We start from the raw sequence: 18,874 nt of genomic DNA on the forward strand, positions 1-18,874 counted from the left end.
TTATGCTTCCCTATGATGAGATCATATAAGTGACCTGGTGGAAGAAGGGAGAGCAGTGGATGTTATCTGTGTTTGCTTTCAATGCTGTCTCTTATAACATCCTTGTAGAGAAACTGATAAAATACGTAAAAAGTCAATGGACAGTGGGGTGGATTAGAAACTGACTGAACTGCTGGACTCAAAGGGTTATGATCAGAGTCGTGAGCTCAAGATCGAGGTCAGTCACTTGTGGTGTAACCCTGGAGTTAATACTGCATAACATTTTCATTAATGGCCTGGATGATGAGACAGACTGCACCCTTTGCAGGTGACACAAAACTGGGAGGAGTAGGTGATACATCTGATGAGTGTGCTGCCATTCAAAGGGACTCTGGAGAAATGAGTCAACAGAATCCTTGCGAAGTTCAAGAAGGGGAAATGCCAAGTCCTGCACCTGGGGAAAAGAAGGGAAGTACCTGAGGATGGACTGAAACACTATGTCTGATCTCCTTTTTTCTTTTGTTGGAGTCCAAGCAGTAGAAATCTCCTTTTACCTGCCCTTGTCTCATGCAGTACCTGATCCAGTAGTTCAGTAAAAGCTGGTGCTGTTTGAACCACTGGTGACTGTCATTTCCATTCCCCTGTGACAGTGGGTGCTTGGCCATGGAAGGGCTCTTCAGCTTCTGACACTTAGAAGATTGAGCTGAAGACTCTTGTTTTAAATATTGCAGATAGAGAACTATGACTTTAGGGGTTGCTGACACTAAGGCAGTGCCAAATAAATAGGGCTTTGGATTAGATAATAGTTTGAATTAGAAGGGAACTTCAAAATAATCTATTTCAACACACCCCACCCTGCCCTCCCCCTACAATAAGCAGAGACATCCTCAGCTAGACCAGGTTGCTCAGAGCCCTGTCCAACTTGACCTGAAATGTTTCTAGGGGATGAATTATCCAACACCTCTCTAGGCAAACTGTTCTGGTGATTCACTACCCACTGCCAACACAAAAAACTTCTGATTTATAACTAGCCTAAAACCAAATTCTTTCAGTTTATAACTGTTATGCCTTGTCCTATTGCAACAGGCCCTGCTAAAAAGTTCATCCTTATCTTTCTTTTAAGCCCCTTCTAATATTAGAATGCTGCCCAGACCCTTCTGTTCTCCAGGCTGAACAGCCCCAACCCTCTCAACCTTTATTCATAAGGAGTGGTACTTCAGCTCTGGGATTGCAGTCGTGGCCCTCCCATGGACCAACAGGTTCATGTCTTTCCTGTGCTGAGGACACCAGAGCTGGATGCAGCATGCCAGGTGGGGTCTCATAAGAGTAGAGTAGCAGGGCAAAATTCTCTCCCTCACTGTTTTGCCCATGTTGTTTTTGGATTCAGCCCAGGACATGGTTGTTTTTCTGAGCTGCAAGTTGCACATTGCCAATTTGCATCCAGCTTTCCATCCACAAGTATCCTCAAGTCCTTCTCAGCAGGACTACTCTCAATCTGTTCATCCCCCAGTCTCTGCTGATACCAGGGATTCCTTCAGCCCAGGTGCAGCCTTTTGCTTTTGATCTTGTTAAACCTCATGAGATTTGCATAGGCCACTCCTTGAGCTTGTCCAGGTCCCTTTGGGTGTCATCCCATCCTTCAGGTGTGGCAGCCACACCACTCAGCTGGGTGCCACCTGCAAACTCACTGAGAGTGCACCTGCCCCCATCATGTCATGGATGTAGACATTAAACAGAACTGGTCCCACTACAGACCCCAAGGCACAGCCTTGACACAGTTCTCCATTTGGGCACTGAGCCACTGGACACTCCCCTGTAGAGGTGACCATCCAACCAATTTCTCATCTGCCAAACAGTCCTCCCATCAAATCCAGATAGACACAGAAAGGGACTTTCAAATGGTGCTGGGACAGTCTCAGAATAACAACAATTAAATTATTCCAGTGGTTGCACTTATTTCCTCAGAAAGCACCTCCTTAGAGGAAAGGCTGCAAGCTAATTAAATAAAAAGATGAACAACTGATCCTACAGAATGAACACTCAGACTGATTACAGACTTAAGAAAAATACTTTGTTTAAACACAAACTTAAAAATAACCCCAGAACCTCACAGCTCAAACAAGTATACCTTTGAAAGTCCTCTGGTATGACAAATATGTCCTACCCCCTATAGCAGAATTTGCTTTTCTTAGCTGGGATTCAGTAGATATAAATCACACCTTTGAAACTTAGCTCTAAGACTGCCAAACACTTTCAGATCTATCTATCTGTTATGACAGTAACCAGTACCATAGTCTGTGGTGCAGTTTTCAGTTACAGGCACTTCTAGTTGTGCTGAAGGTAAAAGCTAGTTTAAAAAGAAAATTAAAAAAGAGAACCTCTACATTTTTATGCAATACTTCCCATTTGTATTTTTCCATTCCTGCTCAGTCAATCACTCAGTTACCTTCTCTAACAGAGAGGTGAGTCAGGAGCTCTCAGATACTTGGAGTCAAGTTCTAATCTTGTGATTCAGACCAATTGCTTCAACAGCTCAGCCTGGTTCTGACTGCAGTGAAGAACACTGTTATGCTGACACTGCATCCAAAGCATTGTGTCCATTTTGAGGCTCCCCAGGCATGACAAAAATGAGCAGGAGATTCCTGAAGGAACTGGAGCACATGATACTGGGGAGACATTCATATGGCTGGGCTTGCTCAGGCCAGAGAAAAGAATGCTGAGGACAAATCTTTTCTGCAGCTACATAATTGAAGTGGAGGGGAAGAGAGAGCCAGACTCTTCTTGGCTGAACAAAATCATGGGTGAACAAAAGGCAATGGACATAACCCAGGGCACAAGACATTCAAATGAGATGCAAGGAAGTTATTTGTTTTCAAATTCTGGAACAGATTTCCCAGAGAGGCTGTGGAACCTCCAGCCTTGAAAATACTAAAAATGCAACAGGACAAAGCCATGAGCAACCTGCTCTAACTCAACCTGCTTTGTACAAAACACTGGACTTGCAACCTCCAGGGGTCCCTTCCAACCTAAGCAATTCTGTGAGTCAAACAGCTGCTGGAGGCCAGGATTTCCTCAGAGCCTCCAGAGGCTATACCAGTTCACAGCAGCATCTGTACCTCCACTGCTTTTCTCACCTCACAGTGCATTTTTCCTTCAGCTTAGCTGGCATTAATGCAAATGGAACAGTGAAGTGACCCAGATTAAAAAGAGGCTTGAAAAAAAAGAAGTTTTGTTAAGTAACTAAACAACTAAACTGCTCTGAGATGGCTCAGGCTGTGCTACATACACTGTTGTATTGTACTGTGGCAGAGGTTCAATTGAGTATTGACCAGGGAAGGACCTAAAGATAATTTATCCAAAAATATTGTCTTGCCAGTGATCACTGTTAAAATTTTTACAGTTGCAGAAATTCTCCTGTTTCAATAAATGTTATTTTCATCTTTTTATCTGCCATTTATACCAATGCAATATTATCTGCCAACACAACCATGGAGAAATAGAGTAACACAAATACTAATTTCCTAAAGTGGTCAGTACCAACTCTATACTAATAAACATAAAACTAACTTTAGTATCATTAAAGGACTACTCTTGCAGAAGAATTACAGTAGGGAAATTTGTTGCAAAGATTCCCAGACTACTGCTAATTCAGCTTAGCCTATGAGAGAAAAATGCAGCTTCTGATTTCTTCTTCTTGAATAATAAATAGTACATAATAGTAATAATATCTGCTGAAGAGATCATATGGATGTAGTACTTCAGCTGTGCAAACTAGGTGCATTCATTATTGTTACAGTGAAAAATATTAAAATATATGCAAACAAGCAGGAGCCCCTAATCTGAATTTGATTCCTAGATCTCCACTGGATCTCATTTTCTCCTCACATACTCTGTTCTTCAGCTTGTTCTAAGGATCAGGATAACTCCCAAATTATCTTGAAAGTTTAAATTTCTCTAGAATTATTGTCTGGGGAAAGTCCAGTGGTTTACAGTTTACCCTCCTTAGGTATGCACACATCAAAACAAATCCCCAAAACCTGTTTGAGAGTAAATAATATTTTCAAAACCATTAATAAGGAACGCTTGGGTAATAAAGAAGGAAACCATTAGGTGTCATACTCTCCTTCCTTTCCCCTGTTATTTTTGTAATTGATTTAGATGTCAATCTAGGCAAGTAATCAGAAACATGCTGTCTTCTCAAAATAAAGTTATTGGCTACTTGGCACTTAAGCTGTTTCCTCTAAATACCTCCCCATGCTCTAGACCAGACACATATCTTCAATGTTTTTTGATTCCCCAACATTTGCTTATGTAAGTAACTATTGATAGGCTAACCTAAACTGCCTGTAAACACACAAAATCAGCTACTGGCTGTATTATGTTCTCTTTCTTTGTAACCATACATTATTTTCTGTATTATCTTATACTAAATATTACAGTTAACCTAGACTTTGTGGTCCTAAACAGTAGCTTTACATCTGTTTAGTTTAAAAACTTTCATGAAGCCTGAGATTACTTTCTACATTTGTGGACAAAAATACACCTGGCAATATGATACATCAATTCAAACTGGGGAGAGGAGGGGCAGAGATAGTTGTTGAGGATTAAAGCACAATTTAATACAAAAAAGCACGAGCTTTTTCCACTTTTCAGCAACCGTTTCACTAGTCTGTGCAAAGGTAACAATACACCAGTAACAGTATTTGTTCCACTTACAGGTTGCACACCAATACTTCTAATGAAACAGTTCCTAGGCTGTTGCACATTTCCAACACCTTTGTGGAATTGGCACCCTGTTTTGGGAAGAGATTTCTGCTCACTCGTCCATACTCTGGTTAACAGCAGCAATCCAGACCCATTTCTAGGCTGGAACTTGTGTAAGTGCTATTAAGGGGATGCAGCTGACAACCACAGTGAGATACAGGTGCCCATTCCTTGGGACCAAGTCCCTCAAGAGGAATACAGTAACACTGGACAACACACCAGTGAATCCCAGGACATTTTTAAAGATGCTTTCAACTAACAGGGCTGCCAGAATCAGATCTGAAGATCCATCTCTGTATATTCCATCACATTACTTAGCACTGGCTATTTCTGCCATTTTCAGCAAAGCTTATGATCTAGCTGCATATTGTCACTTGTTCATGACAACAAGGTCCCCGTGTCAGAGCTGCTGCAAGACTCCCTCTGCTCAGCCACTGCTGCAACAGCTCATTATTAACATTCCTATGTATTCCAGAGCAACCTGGCAAGGCAAGCTAGGATAGTCACTGTCCAGTGGGTAAAAAGGCAGCAAGGTCTTCCACATCCTTTCAGGGTTTTGGGCTTCTTGACAAGTCTTCAAGATTACAACTTTAATCACTGTAGTTTCTGTATACGTCTTCATGAGCAGGGTGGACCTTTCTACTAGGTCAGGCAGCAAAAGACTAAAATTGTCTTTTGTCAAGGTTTTCTCAGAAACCTCGTTAATGCTCCTTTCTCCACCCTCCACCCCTGTCTACTACAGTTAGTTTCAAAGTCTTGTAAGTCAGAAGCCTCAAGCCCTGTGCAGCACTTGGCTTTCCTCTCCAAGCACTGAGGCTAAACATAGTCCCCACAGCGTCCTGTCATTGTCTTGAGGCTGAATCCTCCCTGACAGCCAGTACCACTGATAGTGGAACATATGTAATCTACACAGTTCTGGGTTTCCCACGGGGATCCTTCAGTATTTCTGCTGCTCTTTGCTGTATTTACTCCAGCTGGCAACAGCAGTATCCGTTGTTTCTGCCAGTGCCAGAGGTGCACCTAAGCCCGACGTGCTTCCATCAGCTGCTTCTTTAGGAAGGTGACCTACATTGAAAACCCTAAAAAAACCTCAAGTATATTTTCATTGCTGGCAATACTTACTGCAGACATGGGCACCTCAGAGTCTCTGAAAGCCAGGACTAGAAACTTCCTACTGAGATGCTAAGGCACCCTGCTTGCTCCTCTGTGTCAAAGTCTGGTTTTTTGTTTGTCTGCTCCCTCCAGAGGCCAAGCACACAAAGGCATTTAGCTGATCATCTTCCTCAACTGGGAATAGAATTCATTAATTTAACCATAATGATGAGTAGAGCTGATTAAGAAATACAGGGGCTGGTGACCACAAAACACTCCTACACCATCACAGCCTAGATACACAACAACAAACCACCTACTTCTGCAAGAGGGAAAAATTAATACCTACAAAACACAGTGAAGAGGGCTTCAAAAGAGAATTTACTGCTAAGCAAGTGATGCAGTAAGAGGCCCCAAGTCTCTGTCAGCTTCTGCTGAAGCTTTCCTTCCTTGAGCTGGCAGCATGGATATAAATAAAACTCCTGTGCAAGTGTCCTCTCTACACAGAGAAAAATGAATGGTCTCATCTGTGTATTTTTTGAAAGTATTTTTTTTGTCTCACTGAATTAGCTGCAATTACTAAATGAAGGTACTCATAGTTTTTACTTTGCCTTTTTATTTGGTTGTGATTGCATTTTATAATCAGAATGCTGAGCTCTGGCATTCCATCGGATAGGCAAGACAGCACAAGCTATAACCTGAATTAATCAATGGGAACTCTGACTCTTGCTTGCTGTGATTAAAAATGTAACAAAGCCAAGGCATCCTCCCTTACTTCTCCTTCTCCAAAAGGCAGGGCAATCACAGTGCAAGAAGTAAATCTTGAAGACCTATTTCTTCAACAAAATGAGAAAACACTGCCAACAGCTACCTGCAGAAAAGCCAGGCATGGGCCTCAAGTTTAAAGGGACAAATAAAGCTGCACTCATGCTACAACAGTATTATTTCAGATAATACTTCCCTCTTCCCACACATCTTCCAAAAACCTACACTTAAAAGTCTTCTTTGAGGCCTACAGAATAGCAGTGTCCACAGATGAGAAGCTAGGTTTGAGTCCTCTAGGGAGTCACAGGGTAACTCAAGTTCCCTGACATTCATATCCAGTAACAGCAAATAATTATGGATTAGACTGGAGCTCGCTCAACCACAGGAACAGCTGACACCCCAATTCACCTGAGAGCAGGACTTACCTTATGGCCAAAGGGTCTCAGGAAGCAGCAGTCCCTGCATTATTTCACACACAGAGATGCCACCAGTCCTACCAGTTTATCATGAAGAACCTGTGGAGTGTGGCCAGATAGCACACAGAGCAACCTGCCAGCCTTGGTCATCAGCTCTCTGACATTCATGGACACTATCCAGGAGACAAAGCAACCCCTGTGCCAGCCTAACCCCTGCAGGTTCCATCTGTACACTAATTTAGGTGTGTGTGTGTTTAATATGGTACCATATATAAGCGATTTATGGCATGTATCACATATCTGCATGGCACTATCACACAGTAGCTCAGATGTGCATGCTGGCACATGCAGAGCATGACACAACCTATCACCAGTAACAAATAAATGGCACAGAGGTCAACAGTCATGGGTTACCAGCTCCTCCTTTTGAGAAGGGAACAAGAGGTTGCTTCTCATACACTTTTTCAGTTGCTGGGTCTGGACTGTATCCACAGTAGAAAAGCATTAGGGCTCTCCAAGCAACATACACTTGTCCCTATTGTAAGGTGAAAAGATCTGGAACAATGGACAAAAATTATTTTTCAAAATATTAATCACAGAGAAAACCTTGAAGTGGGAAACAGAGAACACAAAGTTTTTATTTTAGATGTGGGAGAATAATCTTTGTATCCCTGCTTTCAGTTTTGCACTCTAGGGAAAAAGCCAACAGAAATTCTCACGCAAGAATAATGAAAAAATTATCTAGAAAATACTTTTACAGATGGAGTGCCTTTCACAGCTTTAGAGTCAGCAGCCTTGCAATGTTCTAGCTGGCAGCTGCTCTTCTACCACTGTTCTCTGAAGGGAGACATGGGAAAGCCAGCTTCTTGTGCAAGCTGCTTTTCCAGCCCAAATGAAAAAAGGCACGAGGAATGATATCAAGCTGCATAGATTGGACTGTTAAGGGAGCTTTAGCAGATGACAGAGAAACAAGGTGACTGAAGGTACTCACAAAGGCAATACAGTCCAGCTTATGAGTAGAAACTGAAGGGCATTAAGCTCATGCACTAACAAAAAATTAATAGTTAAGTAAGAAATTTCCTTAAAATCTGCAGATTAGGTTAAGCCAGATAAGAACCTGGGAGCAATGAAGACTGGAAGGAACCTCAGGGCAAACCACAACCACTTCTGACAGGAACAGCTCCATCTTTGACCCACAGCTGAAGTCTGTGTTACACTGAGAACTGTAGGCTCCCAAGAGCAGCAGTGTCTGTGTGTTTCCCCTTACCACTGACCATGCATTTATATTTCACATACAGAGTATGAGACTGACAAGTACAGTTCCCACAATACCAGAATCTTCAGTACCCGTTTTCTGCAATTTAACCACTAACCTTCCTGCTAGTACAACTGAAAGGACAGACACCTTCTGCACTTGGATCTCAAGAACTTTGAGAGCTTTTAAACATTTTCAGATCTGCTTAGCCTGCTGAATACAATGAGGAAACCAATGAGCTTAGGAGTGGTTTATCAGCCTTATTCAGAAACATTACACCATTTATGTTCCTTCACAATTGAACCTTACAGACATACAAAGACAGTAAATTGATACATTTAAGATCAGTTGAGTAAGAATGCTGTACTGGTAGTATCTCTCCCTCAATACTTACCAAGGTTTTACAACAAATAAAAATGTCAAAATCCATGAAATAATTACTTAATACTAAGAAAATGGTCTTCCTAAAGCAGGGTACCTGATCCATGCAAGGAAAATAGACACTACAATGAAAGAAAAAAGAGAAGACATTTTAACAAAAGCTCTGGATGTTTAAATCTCCTTAAGACTACATATAAAGCAAAGAGGCCACTCTGTAGTTAAAGTAATTTTGTTTTTATCTATTGGGGTAGTCACTTTACATCATACCAAAAAGACTGTATAAGGAATACAAGTGTCAAGAATCAGATCTTTATGGCACAAAAGGAATTTTTCCATTAACCTGCTTTCAGAATTGTTAAATACATAATTAAAGACAAAGACACTAAGGCTACCACAAAATAATATTTGCATGATGATGTTAGTCTTTATTCAGCTTCTCAATTGACTCCTCCAGTCTGAAGGTGGACAAGAATCTTTCCAGTAGTCTGTTTCACTGATTTATTCTGGATGAAAAGATTCTTTCTACTTTTGACACAAACTTATTTTCTTATTTATATTGTTACTCAAAGTTCACATAAGCTTTTATGTTGCACCTTACAATGTATGGAATTTCAGATTAAAATAAAACTCTACTCTTAACATAACCTTTTATATAATGTAAAAATATTCTACACGTTTAACATATCAAGAATGTTAAGCATTTACTTTGGGGAAAACCTATTTTATGCATTTTTCAGTGCAAACCCCACTGTGAAGGCTTTGCATTTGTGTCTCCCTGTTCAGTCGGGCGCCACCCAGTGTTCATCGTCTGCAGCTGCAGCTCGGCCACTGCACCAACCGCAGTTTCCAAAAAATTGCAAGTTTGAGATGCTGCTCACTGTTCATCTTTACTCCTCTCCCATCCCTCCCTCCACCATGGAAAACTGACATCTTTGAAATAATGAGTGTTTTCAATTATCAAAATCAGTATAAAAATAGCAGCATGCTACTAGATGCAAAAAGCAGAATCATCGTGCATTGTGAGTTTAAATGCAGATTTCTGCCTTCCTCTTATACTATCAAAATCTTTTTAAAGTTAACATCAAGGCAAGGGTTATAAGGACAGACACTGCATAGTATGATTTGATACTAATCTGAACTGGGTTATTTTCCTTTAATCAAAATCCATGATAATTACAGGGTAAACAATTTTTATTTCAAAATACAAGTTTAACTGGAATTGTAGTGATGAAAGCAGAAGAGGGGAAAAATGCAGTCTTTTACAGCCCATGTCACTGTATCTCACTTACATCCAGAGATAAAAGCTCTAATTGGTGAAGAGACAAAATATTTGTGGCATGTCATTGAACCTTTGTGATAATCCAGCGTTTTCCATTTCTAAAGAAATATAAATACTTTAAAACAAACATTGAAAATAAATCCTTTTGATGTAACAAACTACACTCTTTACTGAGAATTTTCAGTCTTCTTAAAAGTAAGGGACATCACCCAAAAAGTAATCGAAGTATCAATGTAGAACAATCCTTGGAGGAAAGAAGTTGGAATGTAAACCTCTGTCCAAATTATATCTGAAAAGCAAAAACACCACACCATGTATTTAATCCAAATGTATTTTTCATCAAGCAACTCTTTTACATTTCAACAGGAGACTTGCTGAACTCAGCACAGTCCTGTTTTGGCTCAGCTCATGCCCTTAACACATGAACAATTACTCCCTGCCTTTGTCCCCACAAGCCCTGTGACAATAAATGCAGGTGAGCAATTCTGCCTAACCACAGTATCTACAGTACAATTATACATCACTAGACCAGCCATAAATTAGGCCATGATTCTCAAAAATGAAAATAAAACCAAATTTGAGAGTCACTTCCCTAAGTGGTGACTTTCTAATTATCCTTGTGATATAAAAAACAAAGGTTCCACTGAGTTCCTCCTGTTAACAATGACCTTGGAAACCGCACATCATTCCAGATATATGACGGTGACCCTCAGAGAGGTTACTCACATCTTTTCTTTGTATCTTTTACTTTCTTAAAGCATGATATTAATGTTTTATTGAAGAGCTGGCAAAAGCTTAAAAATAATCATAGCTGCTCACTTAACCCCACACACAGATCCATTAGTTTGCAAACTTGTCCTACAGCTACTTATCTCTTTGATGTCTTTCAATAGCCTCATTATTAAAAGCATGCAGTACTAGTTTTCCTAGCTTCAATGAGCTAAATCTTCAGTAAGCTCAACCAATGACAGGCCTAAAGTGAAATTTTCAAAAGTCTGAAGAAAAATTCCTCAGCATTTTCATTTTAAAATACTTGATCTAATGAATCACATACTGATAATCTCAAAAAAGTCAGAATGGAAGAATTTTAAAAGAATTAGTCATATTATCAACTCAGAGAGAGGAGTAAAAAGATGAAGAATTAAAGCATAATAGGACTCTTAGAACAGTCTATCCAATTAAGTTAACTCACTGGCTCAGTAAGTTACTACTTATCCTCTCAGCCAGCTGACCCTGCACACATTCATCTCTCAGCTGTAAATTAAAGTGCATCAACTTAGAAAACATTAAACAGCAGATACTACTTCTGCAATTTACTATAAAATTTGGGTTGTAACAACTTTACTACTGTAATTTCAGAGTGTGCATGACCAATATTACAGTTTAGTGGTAAGCAGTAACACAACTGCCCGTGACAGTCAAGATAAAAAAAAACTATTAAGATGCAGCTTTTTGTAGTTTTTATGTAAACAGAAATGGAGACTTAAACCCTTTGTTTTTTAAAAAACAAATTCCTTAATTATTTCTGCAGTTCTGGTGGGACAGCAAGGCTGTTAAACCTAGAGGAACTGGGGGGTGTCAAACGACTGATTTTCCTTTAGGCACCTTCAGCCTGCTCTCCACGTGTGTTTTAGCAGCAGGACACCAAGTGTGCCATGTGTTCAGAGGCCAGCGCAGGAATGACTGTAGGACAGGAGAGAGGACAGACAGCTGGCACATGAATGCACCACACCACACCCTGAGGCAGTCCCTGAGCAGCAAAACTATCCTGAACACCCATGTATTCCTCGCTGTAGAACAACAGCAGCTTATTGCCAAAGATGAGGGCTTCAAGCATATGATAAAAATACACATTTACTACTTACATCATCAATATCTTCATCATCATCTCCAATATCATCAAACTGGATTTCATCATCATCTCCAGGACCAAATGTGTCTGTTTCATTGATTTTAGCTATGAAGGAATTTAGAGAAGTTAAGGAGTGCACTCACACTGTGCCAAGACAGACTGAGTATTCTTATCCAACATGAACTTCCAATTTGAAGTGAAAAGATTCCTACCATGTTCTGGAAGCTCCCCGTATGCTTTCAGGCTTCTGGCTTCATCTGCATTGTATTTTAGAATAACATCAGCCTTGTTATCCTAAATAAGAATTTATTAGAACATATTAGTCATCTATGAAGGAAAAATAAAACTCTTAACCTCAGCAGACTGCATTATTTGCAACAACTATATTATTCACAGTGAATTAACAGCTGCAATATTTATAGAAGAACATCTTGTTCTTCCTTCCCCTCCAGTTCCTTTAAATGTGAAGTAAACACATTGGAGTACTTTCGTTTCTTCTCAGTGATAACTTTAATTATCTCCAATTACAAGTAATTTATATATTCACAGAATGGTTTTGATTGGAAGGGACCTTAAAGATCATCTACTTCCAACCCCCCCTGCTATGGGCAGGGACACCTTCCACTAGACCAGGTTGCTCAATCTGGCATTGAACACTGCCAGGGATGGGGCATCCACAACTTCCCAGGGCAACAAGACAAAAGAGAACTTGAGACAAGTGAGAAATGTTGAGTATTCAAGAACTTGACAAGTTCAGTTCCATGCCTTTGAAATGAACCTTTCTTCAGACAATGCACACAGTGAGGTGCTGATGGTCAATCAGGAATCACAGAATTACTGGGTTGGAAGAGACCTTCAAGACCATTGAATCCAACGCAGCCCTAACACCTCAGCCAAACCATGGCACTGAGTGCTGTATCCAGTATTTTTTTTAAACACATCCAGGGATGGTGACTCCACCACCTCTCTGGGCAGACCATTCCAGTACTCTTATCACTCTTTCCATGAAAAACTCTTTCCTAATATCCAACCTATATTTCCCTTGGCGAAGTCAAAACAAAAAAAATTCCTGGTTTTAAGTACTTTAATATATACAATAAATGACAGTATTTTAAATGTTTTATAAACCTAATGCACATTTCAGAAGCAGGATCTATCCTGAACAACTGCTGACAACACTTAACATTCATGAAAGGCATTCACCTAATGAAAACCTGACAACTGCTTCCCATCACTGTTTATATTACGTAAAGTTACGCCACTCCATTTTGGGAAATTTTAGTACATACTAATTACTGATTAATTTGCCTCTTAAGGTAAAAGTCTAAACATCAAGGACCCAAAATACTGATTACCAACAATCCTAATTATTACAATAAAATATTTGTTACTTGACTCAATCTCCCTTTGTACCGCAGGATGCAAGCACCAAACAGCTACATCTGGAAAAAAACAGGTCAAGCTTGATGACAATAAGCACCTTCACTCACAAAGTCAGGGTTCAATTTAGAAGAACAAGTCAAACCAGAATTTGTCTACTCATTACAATCTTCATGTAGTACAAGGAAACTAAAAATCATGATTTAGCACAACTAAATACAAATGAAAATTTAGACAGGAATTTCCTCACAACACCTATAAAGCTACTTGTAAGATACTCCTTATAGAGTCATATTATACTGAATTTTTACCTGGTAGTCTCTTAAGCCAATCAATATAATATCAGACGTATTTATCCAGACCTGAAGGAAAAAACATATGTTGAAGAAATTCAACTTCTGTTGTATAACACAAGAACAAAACAGCACATTTAGACTTACGGAGAGACATGAAACATTTCACTACAGCCACCACCTTTATTTTCTAACCAGTATGCTAAAAATATCCAATTTAATGTTTTAACAGCAAACCCAAGGTCAGAAATACTTATAGTTACATTATTTTTACACATTATGGAGTTATTACAGGCTAATCAAAGTTCTTTGAAGAGCTTCTAGTCTACAGGGTGGTTACTAAGCCTTAACATCTGAGAAAACAAAGAATGCATCAAGACACCAGTAATGAACTCTGTGAACTGAGCTCCTCAGGGGCAAAAATTTAAAAAAAACCTGATGAAGGGGGTGATAGACAAGAACAGGGAAGAGCACAAGAAAATGAACTGAGTTGTTTCTAGAAACTGTTAACCAGAATTCTAGAAAATGTTAACCAGAAATCTTCAAAAGAGGATGTGCTTTAAAATGCACAGGGTGCTTCTATGTGGGTTCTATTCCACAAGCACTTGATTTTTTGGAGATTGAACTAATTTCAGTTGGAATTTCCTTTCTTTTAAACATAAGGAATAGATAAGTGGTGCCTTTTGTAGCAAGAAATTATTCTGCAGCACTCAGTGTTTACTTATGCACATTCTCCACTTCAACAGTTTCTTGCAGGCAGCTATAGCACTGCTTACACTGATCCCAAGACGTGTATTCAGTGCTGTCCAAAAAATTGAACAATCCAGAATGAAGACAGTGAATGTTTGCTTTCACTGGAAACAGACTGAGGGACCTCCTCCCCCTCACCATACACCAGCAGAGGACAGGAAGATGTAACACCAGACAAGGGCCAGAGGGGACACCATCTGAAGATGGCAAAGTTAAGAATGTAAACACACCTGACATCCCTGAAGGTAAAAATCTTTGCAACTAGCTTTCAACAAAAATATTTTGGGAACTGATGAAGTGGACAATGAAACAATGGCACTGGAGGTGTATTTTCTAAAGAGCCACCAAGCTGCCCATCTGTGATTATTACTTTAAATACATATAATTTTCTAGAATATGAAAAGCTTGTATTTCATAAGCAGCCAAAAAAACCTTCCCCTGAAATATGCACATAGAAAGGCAGCCCTTCAACTGTGAGCTTCACCCAAGAGCCAAAGACTGCCTATTCTTGTGCCAGCAATGGAAACAGAAGGACAGACTAGCTTACTATCAAAAAATAGTTTAAAACATAAAGTGCAGTAGAAATATTCATTTTTGTAACAAGCTACATATGTAAATTTTTACAATTACATATCATGTATAACATCATTATTTCCTATTGCAATGCTTCAGAATTACCTTTTTTCTTAGCTTCCCTCTAATATGACATAACCTCTTCACACCATCAAAACATAAAGCTTCCAGTCTTCCATTGCCTAACATCTTGATCACCTGGGCATATTCTGAAAGAGATGGTAACATACAGAATCATTTAGGCTGGAAAAGATCTTTAGGATCAACAAGTACAACTATTAACCCAGCACTCTTTAAGTCCACCACTAAGTCATGTCCTGAAGTGCCACAGAGCAAAACTTCTGAACAAATCCAGCTTCAAGACACAACCTTTTCAACTGTAACCCAAATCTGCTGTAATATTTTATCAAACATTAATTGCTGAGAAGAGCTTCAAGTACCCACACAGGCTGCTGAATGTATCACAGTTTTGTATCACTGTTGATGTTAACATTTTCAAATACTGTTCCTTCTTGGTTGCATCCACCCTCTTGTTCCCTCTGAAACGTTTACTATGGAAAATCTCAGAGCTATTGAGTCACACTCAGAGTATGAAAGTATATTACAACATCACAGGACCCGTCTTAAAGGACAACATCTCAGTGCTGTCACTGAGGCAGGAGAAAGCTGCATGCCCTGTACAGCCACCCACTGAGACTCTGAATCCCTCTTGCAGAGGCTCTGTGGACAACACCCCACTGTCCTTGAAAGGACATAACCCTTATCAGACTGGCTGGAAGGCAAAGAGCAGACTTCAGCTGAGGTCTGTGAACCACCTCTCTAACCCTCAATCTCTTCACCTTGTATTTCATCTTCTCCCTCACCAAGCTGCAAAAAAACCACATACTGGAGAACTCCACAGAATTAGTCCAATGAACCACAAGACTGTTCATAACTGAGAATAATGTTCCATTAAATAGATTTTGCTTGGGAGATGTAAGGGATCTTAAGTTTCAGATGTACATAAAAGTAAACTCCTTTTCTGCTTACAACCAACACAAAAGACCAGAACTTTGTTCAGTGGCACTTCTACAGTGATTTAAATCAGTACCCTTCCCATATTTCTAACAAACCAACTGATTAATTGGTTACTAGGAAAGCATTCATATCATGTGAGCAACCACCAGAGTGTGACACACAAGACAGGGCGAGCTGAAAGGGAGCTGAGCTCACTGTCACCAAAGGCAGGGCAGATGGGAAGCCCAGTCATCCCCTGGCTGACCCCTCTTGTGCCTTACTTCACCTCCCACTTCCATCTCCTGTTTTAATAACTGCTAGACTTCCAGCCCAGGAGCCAACTGCACTAAACCATCAGGGGACAGAACAGTGAGATGAGTTGCTCTGCCACATCAGTGACTTTGGGCGGCTCAGAGAAGGATCCAGGAGATGTTAGAGTCCATATAAAACAGAAAGTGGGACTGTGCATCCCAAGGGGAATTACTGGCAAAACTGAACCACATCTGCTAAGCCAGCTGCTCACAGACCCTCACACAAAGCTATCAAAAGGTTTATAGGAAATGTTTAAGTGCTGCTTTACACACAGCATGCACTAAGGTCAAGAAGAGAAAAACGTCATATTTAAGTGGTGAAGATATTGAAAATTTCCCTTCTCCTCCTGTCTTTCTCTTACATTCAATATGTCATTTGGAATTCAAATACAACCCCAATAAGAATACCTCCCTCTATTCTGTCACTTACAGTATGTGACTGAAAACAATGACATTGCCATATTAAAGACTCACCTTGCCCATCTTCTTTAAAGACCAGTTCTCTCTTTTCTGATTCATTCTCATTCTTACCTCGTCGCCTGTTTTTACCTCCTTTGCCTAAATTAAAAGTGGGAGAAGTAAAAAGCAGGTGTTACTGTGTTACTCTAGATACAGAGAGTGAAAAAAGTCAGACTTACAGAGATTTTTATGCCTGTACTCTATATGGCTATTTTAAGTATCCTACCCAGATCTAGATTCTTTTGCTTGCTTTTAAGTCTAAATTTTTAGCTGGGTAATAACAAAGTAATTTAACATTAGAATCTACACTGTTTAAACCGTCCTGCTTGCTCTGGAGTGACAGCAGCCTTTAAAATGATTTTCACAAGATGGCCAATTTCAGTTTGTGATCCCTGCTACCAAATACCTCAAAAACAACGGTGGGATAGCCCGATGCACATAATCGTCAAGAGCACATGAATAGCTTCAGTCACTGTGCTGCTGAAATCCCTGAAATACTCAAGACGAAGCTTACCCTCCAAGCGAAGCTGCCCTTTTTAAAAGGCACACACGTGGCAACAGCATTAGATGCTCTTCACGAAGAGAATAAGAGCAACTCATACTTGCCCCGCTGTTAAAATCTGCTGCTCCCTTTCCCTCGCGGTTTCCGCGTTTCTTTCCGGAGGAATGAAGGGAAGCGGCAGCAGCGCGGCCGGCGAGGGCACGGAGGAGCCGGGCCGCCCCTGAGGAGCGAGCCGCGGGCAGGGCCCCGCTCCCGGCCGGGCCCCGGCGGCCTCCGGGGCGGACCCGGCGGGCGGACCCGGCCCGGGCCCGCCGGGAGGGCCGCTCCGCCGCGGGCTCCACGTGAGGGGCCGCGGGCCTGCCCTGCGCCACCGCGCCTGGGCCCGGCCGCGCCGCCGCGGGCCCGGCCAAGGGAAAGGGCGACTCACCTTTATTCTTAGGCATGGCGCCGAACGCTCCGCCGCGGAGGGGCTGCGGGAGGGGCGGCGGGAGGGGCTGCGGGCGGGGGCGGCGGCTCGGGCTCGGCGGCGGCTCCGGGCGGGACCAGCGGCGGGGCCGGGGCTGCGCGGGCTCGTGCGCGGCGCTCCGGCCGCCGCGCCCGGCCGGCCACAGCGCCCCCCTGCGGCCCGGCGGACTCCAGCGGCGGGGGCCGCGCCCGGGGCCCGGGAATGGCCCGGGAATGGCCCGGGAATGGCCCCGGGAATGGCCCGGGAATGGCCCGGGAATGCCCCGGGAATAGACCGGAGAAGGGCCCCGCCTGGGCACCGCCCGGCGTTCTGCGGCGGAGCTCAAGGAAAACGAGGAGCGGCAGTGCGCGCCCCTGCAGCCCCGGGACACCGCGCAGCGCCCGGGGCCGCGGTGTTAGTGGTAACTCCTTCCAGTACCTGCAGTACCTGCCAGGAAAGATGCGGCGAGACTATTTGCAGGAGTTCGGCGTGACGGAACACGGAGGAGTGGGTTCAAATTGGAGAGATGAGAATTAGGAAGAAGGTCTTTACTGTGCGGCTGGTGAGGCAGTGGCACAGGCTGCCCGGAGGAGCTGTGGATGCCCCATGCACGGAGGTGTTCAAGGCAATGCTGGATGAGGCTCCGAGCACCCTGCTCCAGTGGGAGCTGTTCCTGCCACGGCAGGGGATTGGAACTGGATGATTTTCAAGCTCCACTCCAACCCAAACTATTCTCATTCTGTAAATAAGAGGGCACGAAGGTGAGGAAGGCTGACAGCAGGAGCTGCGGTATACCAATCCCCCCTTTCTACCTTTGCAGAATTTCTGGAGGTCTACAAATTATCCAGTTTACTTGTAAATAAATTAAAAAATATTTTTAGACAGGCAGCACAAAGTGTTGTGTGAACAGAGGGCCACAGCTATACACACCTCTAATTACAGGTGTGAATTTCACTGAGGAAATCACAGTACCCTTGCCCCATATCCATTACAAACTTCTCCATGTTACCCGATGCCTTTCTTCTGGTATGACTGCAACACTGGTACACTTAGCAAAACCTCTGCTTACATTCCTCACAAATCCACTATCCCAATTACTATAATTTTTGCACACCATGCAACCTCTGAAAATCTCTCATCTTTTCCAGGTTGCAAGGTTAAAAAGAATCACAGCTGTATGCTTCCAAGTTGTATGAGCTGCTAAAACATGGGCCTGTTGTTTACGGAGTACTTCTGCACATAGTGTTATGATTCAAATGTTTACGAAGTGTGTTAATTTTCCAACATGCCCATATTTTCAGTGTCCAGGGCAATGCAGGCATTGCATGTTTATTTCACAGCCTCCCATTAAGAGGTACTTTCGAGTTGACTGGAACCTCATG

The 18,874-nt window shown here is 41.9% G+C and overlaps 1 protein-coding gene across 2 annotated transcripts; it reads right to left on the bottom strand.

Annotated features, from left to right (window-relative positions):
- Positions 1-8,506: 8,506 nt before the first annotated feature.
- Positions 8,507-17,613, bottom strand: EIF1AX (eukaryotic translation initiation factor 1A X-linked). 2 transcript variants are annotated; one of them, XM_021552948.3, is made up of 7 exons: positions 17,475-17,613; positions 16,561-16,644; positions 14,885-14,988; positions 13,475-13,525; positions 11,996-12,077; positions 11,797-11,888; positions 8,507-10,220 (listed from the first exon to the last, which is right to left on the bottom strand). In XM_021552948.3, exons 1-7 carry the CDS (start codon positions 17,488-17,490, stop codon positions 10,215-10,217), a joined length of 435 nt encoding a protein of 144 aa, XP_021408623.1. In that variant the 5' UTR covers positions 17,491-17,613; the 3' UTR covers positions 8,507-10,214. The 2 variants fall into 2 exon arrangements, with proteins under 2 accessions (XP_021408623.1, XP_085415690.1); XM_085559564.1 differs by lacking the exons at positions 8,507-10,220; positions 11,797-11,888; positions 11,996-12,077; positions 13,475-13,525 and having other exon boundaries at positions 14,933-14,988; positions 17,152-17,510.
- Positions 17,614-18,874: the final 1,261 nt, after the last annotated feature.

Source organism: Lonchura striata, chromosome 1, assembly GCF_050655825.1.
Source record: "Lonchura striata isolate lonStrDom1 chromosome 1, ASM5065582v1, whole genome shotgun sequence".
In the NCBI taxonomy this organism is placed as follows: Eukaryota; Metazoa; Chordata; class Aves; order Passeriformes; family Estrildidae; genus Lonchura; species Lonchura striata.